Raw genomic sequence first — 10,760 nt, forward strand, 5'->3', positions numbered from 1 at the left:
CTTGTATGTTATATCTTTTTACTGAGACTTTGTTAAATCATAGTCGACTGAGAGCAAGTCATACCTTATATATTTTCTTCTTCTTATAATATACTTATATATCTACAGTGATGCACATGGGATGGGCCCCTACTCGGGCTGGCCCCTAGGTGGCCACACTCCTCAGCATGCCCTAGGGCCGGCCTTGGAGAGGCATGGATGTAACTAGAGGACTATGGGGGTGTTTGTTTTGAGGAACTTTTTGATGTAGGGACTAAAAAAGTCCTTTTTAGTCTCATGTGAAACAAATAGGAGGGACTTTTAGGGACTAAAAGGGGTATTTGGGACTAAAGGAAGAAGTCCCTATGGGAGGGTCTTTTTGGGACTTTTTTGATACTTTTTCCAACATTGCCCCTACTTTTAGCATGTCATTTAATAATTAGTACTACATTACTAGAGGTAACATTATCTTTATGCATATCATTTAATGACCTCTAGTCCCTATTTAGTCCATGAAAACAAACGGATAGGGACTAGGGACTTTTTAGTTCGGACTAAAAAAAGTCCCGAAACTTCTGAAACAAACAGGGCCTATAGGAGGCAAATATTTTGCCTCGGTTTTGAAAAAAAATTAGAGGGCTATAGCAAGTGGACTCAAGTGCATAGGTGATAGGATGATTGAACGGTGAACTTGTGGTCTTCCGTGTAGTCCCACGCACAGTAAACTTATTGGGCGAGCTTGAGCAGTGCTGAGAAGACTTTCACGCAAAACAGAAACAAGTACGGAGATAACGGATCTCCTTGACGTAACCTCCTTGGAGAGAGGAACCCCTCGGAAATACCACAATTAATTTTACTCTAAATCTCGCCGATGTAACACATCTCATAATCATGGTTGTCCATACATGAGAGAAACCAAAGCGGGACAAAGACATGAATCTTGACCACTGGCGAGTGTGGTTAGATAGTTAGATATGACTTAACTATTTTTCATCTATATGAGAGTTAGCGAATTCATTATTTTGTCGATTAAGCTTAAACGAAAAAAGTTGGGTTTGATGCCTTGAAATTAAGGCGTAGCTAGCTTATAAAATGAAAAAAGAGGTACATTGCGGCACGGCCACGACTCGGTACGGTGGCCTTGGGCCAACAAAAACTTTATGTGGTGTTAAACATAATCTATTTTAAAACTCTAATACTCCCCATATGTAATGTAAGGTGTTTTTGCAGTTCAGTTTAAGTTGCAAAAACGTCCTACATTTGTTTACGGAGGGAATATTTTCAAAACTCAAAATTTATTTGAAAATTTGGGCATTTTTTTTGGAGATTTTTTGGAAGCTGGCTTTTCAGCCCGCACGCCGGAAAGGGAATATGGAAAAAATCTTGGTCTGTGAACCTAGATGTATTTTTTGTTATTTTTGGGGTTCCTTATATACTGCCCTAACAGATGATCAATAAATGAAGAAAAAATCCCGCAAATAATTAAGCAAAGTGAGCAAGCATATCCAAAAATGGGCCTAGCTGGGCTGGTGGTTATCTACAATAAGTGCGACAAGGGGTAGTTGTCCCTGTCGTGATAAGCATTATTTCATGCTATTAATAGCATGCAAATACGGGTAGGCGGATGGGCCAACGACCGTACAACTATGCATAATTTCCTTGGAGTACAACTAGTCTTTTTGAAAGTTTTAAATCCTCTTTCTGAGCTAAGGAGAGAATGCGGTTTGGAAACCCATTTGCTCGCTTCCATTTGCTCCATGCTGTTGCGAAACCATTCCTCGAAAAGCTGCTGCGAAATGCATGACGTGTTTTTATTTTACGTCTTCTTGCATCTTCAATCACTCATGTACTAGTATAAGAACCGTGTGACATCATTTGGCTTTCCCCGCATAAAAGAGGACAACATTTGGCTACACAATGGCCAAGAACAAGGCTACTAATTTCGTCTCAAAAGAAAAACAGAACCATTAGTTAATGCAGCCTCTACCATCAAATTAATTAATCTATAATTATAATGAGAAATAGAAGTCGTCAACGAGTGCTACAACTAACCAAAAACGTACAGCAGCAGGTGGTCACCCATCAAGGACAAACACATGGTCCTCTCAGTCAGGTATTAAACGAGACGGATGGAGAAGCATTGCTATAAATATCGATAGATACGGATAGCTGCAAGGGATAAAGGAACAAGATCTAACAAAGTTAATGAAAACTGATCCTCCAGCGCGTCAATAATTGGCAGACTACAACACCACTTGGTCCTTTTCAAAACATATAATTGAAAGAAACAGAATGAAAATACTCATTTTTATTCAAAAAATATTTCTAATCTATTCATCAACTATCATGGCAATATAAAAATATTTAAAGTACCAAATTACGTTCATGTTCATTGTCCACGTAGGAACGACTACAATCACTGAACCCAGTAGAAAGCATGCATGCCGCCGTCGTCGCCCCTCCTAAAGGGAGCTAGACAATTCTTCTTGTAGTAGATAGTTGGGAATTCGTTATTCCATGGCCCCACAGGACGAGCGCATGAGAACAACAACCGTCGCCGTTGATGAAGAGAAACATAGATGGAATTATCCAACCTATAGACACACAAACACAGACTCGATCCACAGAGATCCACTGCCAGATACACACCTCCACACGCCCTCCGACACCACTTGACGCACCGCCGGACCAGGGGCTAGGTGAGAAGGATCTTATTCCATCTTTAGGGGGTTGCCGCCACTTCACCTTTACGAGCAAGACACAAACCCTAACCGACATTAGAACACACCTAAAATGAAGCCTTAAGGCCACAAGAGTTGAGGCAGACTGTCGGCAGTGGCAACAACAGCCAGGAAGCCCTTGTCACCTGGGAGTCTCCTTTCATGGGGAGGAAATCTTTTTTTGCTTTGGTATACTCATATTTATATTTTGTAATCGGGTTCGGTCAGCAAAATGAAGGGTGGAAATCGGGTTTCTCATAGGAACTCGTGGAACATTTTTTTTCTTCACATCAAATCATTGTAGGACAACAATCTTATCTTTGAGTAGAATGTATTAGGAACAACATTTCTTTCTTAGAATAGAATGTTATTGTGTCGTGGAGTTTTTAGCTTTTTATAGTACTCAAACTTGAAAGCTAGGAAAAAGAAGCTAGTCAGAATTTTGTCTAAACTTCTATTTTCAGGAGCGTGTCATGATCTGAAAATTTTCTTACTTTTTTTTACCTTTCTACGAGTTGTTTTAACATTTCCCCCCTCAACACGCATACATATTTAGCTCAACATCACATGCTTGAAACATTTGTACACGACTCTGGTGTTGCCTCCGTAGCAACTCCCATGTTGGCAAACCAACCAGCGGTTGGATGGTTAAAGGGACCGTGGTATCCCCAGTCCACCAGGGTTTAAATTCGGATGCTTGCATTATTTTTGGATTTATTTCGGGATTTCCGGCGATACGAGGCGCCTACGTTGACTTCGTAAATCTCAAGATGACATGACGGCTCAGCCTCTCGGAGGGTGTGCGTGTGTGCGTTCATATGGGTAAGTATATACGCGTGTATATGAGCGCTTGCGCCTGTACCGTGTTTAAAAAACTTCCATGTTGTGCTATTGGTACAGTATATTGTCGTGCCAGATACACTATAGTTAATATTCGTAATAACCAAAAATGTGATCAATAATTGCTGAAAATGGTCTTCCTGGACGCCGAGAACATTGGGCTACATCTACATCGTGTCAGCCTTCCTCTGCCCCCGTCCTTAAATACTGGTCACCTCCTCCCATCCCTCGCAGCTCTCGACACACACAATCATTGTTCATTCTTCTTCCTCATTTCCTTTCGTCTCCATTCAAGTGATACTCAAATATATCCTCCACTTGGAAGACCTTGCATACAGGCAGGGAAAGTAAGTAAGGTCCTGCTTACTTGTATATTAATTTGTCTTGTCAACTATGAGTCTATGACTAGCAAGAAATGCCTTTTGTATTGTAACAATTTGGGATGAGCTTTGAAGATATGATCATCCGGGTTACATAATATGGAAACTTTTTAACCAGCATTTAATCCTTCATGAAATCGATCGAACTGTGTAAAATTGTTTGCATTATGTATTTCAGTAGTATAGAAAAAATACATGGAATTTTAGTTTAGCTATATGAAGCACTAAGGCGTGGCATCGATGCAGCAGATTATTAGGGCCATTGTCAGCAATAACCTTTTTTAAGGCCAACGATCTGTCTTTATTTGACAAGAGAATACGTTGCATTAGGTCGGAGGAACTGAAACGAAAGCGGCGACCAACAAAGAGCATTCTTGCAGTTATAATAACACAAGAAAAATGCTACAGATTAAAGAAGATGGGAAACCTCCTATTTTTAATCATTTATTGTTAACATCATAGAAACATAAGGCGTAACAAATTTGAGCACGACTCAATCTGTAAGTGTAGTGATATACAAATGTAAAATGAAAAGGTGTGGCTAGATCTAAACTTCTCCTTCCTGTAGGTCAGGTGCAAGTGCAAGTGCAAGTGGGTGTCTTGTTCGATCGACATCATGGCAAACACCACGGCCAACGCTCGCGAGATCCGGCGCTTGCAGCGTGCTGATGGACCCGCGGCCGTGCTGGCCATCGGCACGGCGAACCCACAACACCGCTTCTGCCAGGACGAGTATCCCGACTACTACTTCCGCGCCACCAACAGCGAGCACCTCGCGGACCAGCAGAAGCCCATACTCAAGATGATTTGTAAGTTTACATGTAGACTTGTACTGTACTCCCTCCATCCACAAATAAGTGTGCATATAGATTTGTACTTAGTCAAATTTTTTAAAATTTGATCAACTTTATAAAAAATAGTAGCAACATATATGACATGAAAATGATATATTTGGAAACTTCATGTAAACACAAATCTATTGATACTAATTTGATGTCATAAATGCTAGCAGTTTTCTCAATAAAATTAGTGAAAGTCCAACTAGTTTGACTGACAGAAAAGAAAAAAGTACACTTATTACCGGACGGACGGAGTACGTGCTACTGTATATCGCTTGACCCGCAAGACCTGCTGTGTCTCATTCTTAGTCCGTTAATTACAGAAAACATCGACATTGAATGCTAGGGTTGCAGAAATCACAATTCTATGAGTTATGCCAAAAAAAATAAATTCTCAGGCTATTTTTTGAAAAAATGCTAGTCAACGGTTTTGACTCATTTAATGACGATTATGACACGGGCTGTTTTTTTTTAAAGAAGGAGGGGAGTTTTCGGTAAAAATATATCTGTTACGATGTCTGGGATGAACAGTGACGCCATGTCATCATTTGTGGACCTTATGTGTTATAATCGTCATCAAATGAACTAAAGCCGTTGACTAGTGTTTTTTAAAAAAAATAGCCTAAGAATTAGTGTTTAGCCTGTAAAATTTTTGCAAAAAATACTACTTCCTCCGTTCCTAAATATAAGTCTTTCTAGAAATTCCACTAGCGGACAACATACGGATATACATAGACATACTTAAGTGTGTATATTCACTCATTTTGCTTTGTATGTAGACGTCTAGTGAAATCTCTTAAAAGACTTATATTTAGGAACGGAGGGAGTAGTAGTTAACGGCTTTGACTCATTTAATGACGATTATGACACCTGGGCTGTTTTTTTTCCTTTTTCAAAGAAAGTGGGGAGTTTTCGGTAAAAAAAATCTGTTACGACGTCTGGGATGAACAGTGACGCCATGTCATCATTTGTGGACCTTATGTGTTATAATCGTCATGAAATGAACTAAAGCCGTTGACTAGTGTTTTTCTGTAAAAAAATAGCTTGAGAATTAGTGTTTCAGGTATAATTCCGTAAAAGTGTGGTTTCTACAAACTAGCCTTAATTATGTTTTTTCAACTAACTCTGTACAATAAAAAACCAGGCACGCTAACGGGGATCGAGACGCGTTTCGCTCAGAACTTGGACAAGATGCTGAGCGCCCACCCCGAGTTTATCGACCACGCGACGCCGTCCCTCGAACAACGCCTCGCTATCGTCGCCGTGGTCGCTCCGGAGCTCCTCGCGGCAGCCGCGACCAAGGCCATCGCCAACTGGGGGCGTCCAGCCACGGACATCACCCACCTCGTCGTCGTCACCAACTCTGGAGCCGGGGCCCCGAGCATCGACGTCCCCTTGGCCACTCTTATGGGCCTCCGCCACAACGTGCGCCGCACGGTTCTCCAGCTCAACGGCTGCTTCGCCGGCAGCGCCGCACTGCGGCTGGCAAAGGACCTTGCCGAGAACAACCGCGGCGCGCGCGTCCTCGTGGCCTGCGTCGAGCTCATGAGCGTCGCCGGCTTCCGTGGACCCACTCAAGGGGAAGACTGCGTGAACAACCTCATCAGGAACGCAGTGTTCGGCGACGGGGCGGGCGCGGTGATCGTCGGCGCCGACACCGTGGAGCCCGTCGAGCGCCCGCTCTTCGAGATGGTGTCCGCCTCACAGACCGTCATACCGGACACCTTGCAAGTGGTGACGGCGGAGATCAGGACTTGCGGCCTTGATGGAAATGTTTCCACCAAGCTGCCGAATCTGGTGGCGGACAACATCAAGCAGTGCCTACTTGACGCGTTCGGCCCACTTGGCATGGAGGTCAATTGGAATGACCTCTTCTGGGCAGTGCACCCTGGTGCTATGGCGATCTTGGACAAGATTGAGAGGGTTCTCCAGTTGGAGCCCGGGAAGCTGGCGGCGAGCCGGACTGTTGCACGAGAATATGGGAACATGCTTAGCACCACCATCATCTTCGTGCTCGATGAGCAACGGCGCCGAATGGAGGAGGAAGGAGAGTGGGCTCAGTGGGGGGCCATGGTGGCGTTTGGACCTGGTTTTACGATGGAGACAATGGTGCTTCAGGCTACCAGCAACCTCAAGAAAAAATAGCACTTCATTGTGCTAGAGGCCTACGAGCATTATTGATGTTCGTCTCCGTATCTATCGTTCAAATTCGATGAGATGTTTCTTTTTCTTTCTTTTTCAGTTGGAAGATGAGATGCTTCATAAAGGAAGTAACTATCTACCAAAATATATGTGATTATTAAGCACGTGGATACAGTCTTTTCAGAATGCTAATAACGTTGATAAATATCACACGTGTAAGATACAAGCAACATTTGTATGAATACAAGTTTATCTTTTCAGATTTGCTATTCCACATCTAGATGTGAAAGTTATCTCATATCTAAGTTTAAAACCTTTAAATTTGTTTTGTCTTCAAAATACGCTCATAAACGTGCGATTGTCTGCGTTGTCTTTCTTCTTCTTGGCGGAGATGGGCTTTTTCTTGTTAAGTGGGCTGCCTTATACAATTTGCTTCCTCTCTAGGACAACCGACGCGTGCAGTGCTCGTTGTTGGGCTGTTTCTGCCTCAGCCCATACTCGTTTGTTCGATGCTTACAAAAAGATTGCTTCGTTTACTGCAAGAACGGGGACTCGAACTCCTCTCGCAATCAGCAGCAGCAAGTCACACTAACCAATACAATTTGCTCCCTCTCTAGGACAACTGGCGCCTGCAGTGCTCGTTGTTGGGCTGTTTCTATCTCATATCTAAGTTTAAAACCTTTAAATTTGTTTTGTCTTCAAAATACGCTCATAAACGTGCGATTGTCTGCGTTGTCTTTCTTCTTCTTGGCGGAGATGGGCTTTTTCTTGTTAAGTGGGCTGCCTTATACAATTTGCTTCCTCTCTAGGACAACCGACGCGTGCAGTGCTCGTTGTTGGGCTGTTTCTGCCTCAGCCCATACTCGTTTGTTCGATGCTTACAAAAAGATTGCTTCGTTTACTGCAAGAACGGGGACTCGAACTCCTCTCGCAATCAGCAGCAGCAAGTCACACTAACCAATACAATTTGCTCCCTCTCTAGGACAACTGGCGCCTGCAGTGCTCGTTGTTGGGCTGTTTCTATCTCATATCTAAGTTTAAAACCTTTAAATTTGTTTTGTCTTCAAAATACGCTCATAAACGTGCGATTGTCTGCGTTGTCTTTCTTCTTCTTGGCGGAGATGGGCTTTTTCTTGTTAAGTGGGCTGCCTTATACAATTTGCTTCCTCTCTAGGACAACTGACGCGTGCAGTGCTCGTTGTTGGGCTGTTTCTGCCTCAGCCCATACTCGTTTGTTCGATGCTTACAAAAAGATTGCTTCGTTTACTGCAAGAACGGGGACTCGAACTCCTCTCGCAATCAGCAGCAGCAAGTCACACTAACCAATACAATTTGCTCCCTCTCTAGGACAACTGGCGCCTGCAGTGCTCGTTGTTGGGCTGTTTCTGCCTCAGCCCATACTCGTTTGTTCTATGCTTAAAAAAAGATTGCTTTGTTCACTGCGAGAACGGGGACTCGAACTCCTCTCGCAATCAGCAGCAGCAAGTCACACTATCCACATCTCCCAGGTTTACATAACACAATAGCTCATCTTATGAATACATTTCCTTACACAAGAATATAGCAAGAACGGACAGAATTGCACAATAAAACAATGGCACATCTGCTAACAATGAAGAACGGACAGAGAGCTCTCCTATGAGACATAGGTTCAGAAATTTTTATGTTGTGTTGATTTGAATGTCCCAAGTAGGCATCATTGACATCTTCTCACCACTTTTATAGCAACAGAAAAAGAGACAAAACAAAAACATTAGACCGTAATATTACACCAGAGCACAGATCAGTAACTTCAAATCACAAAATATATCCATTATACTAGATGTCAGAGTTGTATAAAAGCTGCTAGTTATAAAAAACATGGAGCTACCAAATTAGCAGAAAATTAGCTCACACTAAATTTGCCTTTGTGGAGCATATGAAATTGCAGTGAGTTCCTATCAAAGATGCTTGCAGTAATTGTAACAGTTCTCGAGGTGATAACAGCGCAATGTTTAGGATAGAAAATTAAACTCTAATTATGCAGCCGTCTTGTGACATGTTACACTATCCATTTACAAGTGCAGTAGGAGCAGAGGAGGTGTAATACAACATCATCTATCTATCTATTTTCCAGAAGCAATACCAGCCAGCGGCATAGTTCACACTGAAACAGATTTAGTGCATGATGTATTATTTAACAACAACATCTAATAAACATATTTAGGCTCTCCTCAATCTGAAGCTTGTTCAGCATGTAGTCTGCGATTTGGTAATTCCAATTTGCAAGTATGTGAACACGCAAATTTTGTAGCATGAATACTGAGGATTGGTGTAGGTTTATTATTGCTACTTCAAGCTAAGTTGATTCCTAAGCTCAGTGGGTAGAGGGTGTCATCCATGTCTGAAGAAACAATCAAAGAAGAGCTCAAATAACAAAGTTGATCGAAATATACTATGTAGTACAATGAGGAGCCGTCAGTTATACACGGACGTACCAAACAGCCGACAGTCAAATTTGGCTCCGTTGGCGTAGGATTCCATATTCACACGGACATACCAAACAGCCGGCAGTCAAATTTTCCTCTGAGCTCCAGTTGGTGTCTAGACATCAGTTTGTCGCATACAAATACAAAGAACACTCGATAGATTCATCACACTTTTGTTAACTTGAATTTATAATGGCTGATGAAAAATAAAGGCTACATAAACAATCCAATGTTGTAGTGACAAGTCACATAACCCACATAAGTGACGAAGATAAGTTTAATACTACCTTCTATTCAAACAGCAATACACAAGGAGGCTAAACTAAGTAATACTGTCAAAGAAGAGCATATACTACATTAGCAGATTTTGATTCACATGAACCTTCCTAAAGCCAAATATTGACAGGATTTTTCCTTTTCCTTTTGTATAATAATAATGTAGAAGCAGCACTTGAATAATATTTCAATCACATTCAAGCTTTGATTTTGTATGGACAAATTATGCAGCAGTACCTTTCCAACAACCACGCATGCAATACAAGCGAGCCCACAGTAACTGAAAAGCAGCCATATCAGGAAGCCCCATTTTTGTCCTTTCTCTAGCAACTGTACACGGATTGAATGTGCAGTGAGTAGCAATTCTCCATATATTATATGGTGACAGTAATATTTGCATCCACAATTAAAATAACTTACATAGCTCCTTGCACTGTTAAACCACAATGTTCCTATCACAGTCCAAACCCACAGAAAGGGGTAGAGAAGAAGTACAAGGACTGAGAGAACAACTATCCTCCCACAGAAACGAGTATATCTCTGTTGCCATCCAAGATCTCTGAAATTTGTTATAAGGAAGAGTCACTAATGTACAACAAAGTTTAGAGGATAACCTGGTTCTTTCCAGAAAGAAAGATAGAGAACCAGGCATCTTAAAACACTGATATAAGACTCACAACCATAGGCAGAGTAACGTCTGAGATTGTGTACAAAAAAATTTGTGTTACAGACTGACTATCTATCCGTCGAAAAAACCCTACAGAAATAGTCACAACCAAAGAAATGATTCTGGCATGTTTTATTGCATAAAGTTACTGTTGTCAAAGAACTCAACTCTGATAATGAAACCACATAGTCCCACTTATCTTCAAATAGATAAGTGGCGCATTCAGTTGGCTAGTTTCGTTTTTGGCTGGCATGAATTTGGGATGATATCAGTTTGTCATATCCAGAAGCAACAACGCGTTTAGAATTGATTGCGACAACCCTGTATGGCTCGAGGTTTTGCAACCTTTTGCCTAAGCAGAGCATCCGCTGGAGTGACTAGTAATACACTAGTAGAAAACAGGGCTATCGTTCGGCCCTAGACAGTCCATTAGTCCCGGTTCTTCAAGA

General features: G+C 41.9%; 1 protein-coding gene across 5 annotated transcripts; it reads left to right on the forward strand.

The window, feature by feature from the left end:
- Positions 1-3,763: 3,763 nt before the first annotated feature.
- Positions 3,764-7,162, forward strand: LOC123409657 (bisdemethoxycurcumin synthase-like). 5 transcript variants are annotated; one of them, XM_045102522.1, is made up of 3 exons: positions 3,764-3,895; positions 4,488-4,728; positions 5,903-7,162. In XM_045102522.1, exons 2-3 carry the CDS (start codon positions 4,536-4,538, stop codon positions 6,901-6,903), a joined length of 1,194 nt encoding a protein of 397 aa, XP_044958457.1. In that variant the 5' UTR covers positions 3,764-3,895; positions 4,488-4,535; the 3' UTR covers positions 6,904-7,162. The 5 variants fall into 5 exon arrangements, with proteins under 5 accessions (XP_044958457.1, XP_044958456.1, XP_044958459.1 ...); XM_045102521.1 differs by having other exon boundaries at positions 3,764-3,890; XM_045102524.1 differs by having other exon boundaries at positions 3,764-3,890; positions 4,493-4,728.
- Positions 7,163-10,760: the final 3,598 nt, after the last annotated feature.

Source organism: Hordeum vulgare, chromosome 7H, assembly GCF_904849725.1.
Source record: "Hordeum vulgare subsp. vulgare chromosome 7H, MorexV3_pseudomolecules_assembly, whole genome shotgun sequence".
NCBI lineage: Eukaryota > Viridiplantae > Streptophyta > Magnoliopsida > Poales > Poaceae > Hordeum > Hordeum vulgare.

Bases quoted from the DNA above. Each gene is read 5' to 3' on its own strand.
- LOC123409657 (XM_045102522.1), top strand. From the start codon at position 4,536: ATGGCAAACACCACGGCCAACGCTCGCGAGATCCGGCGCTTGCAGCGT. The intron at 4,729-5,902 runs GTAAGTTTACAT...ATAAAAAACCAG, and splicing joins GCCCATACTCAAGATGATTT to GCACGCTAACGGGGATCGAG.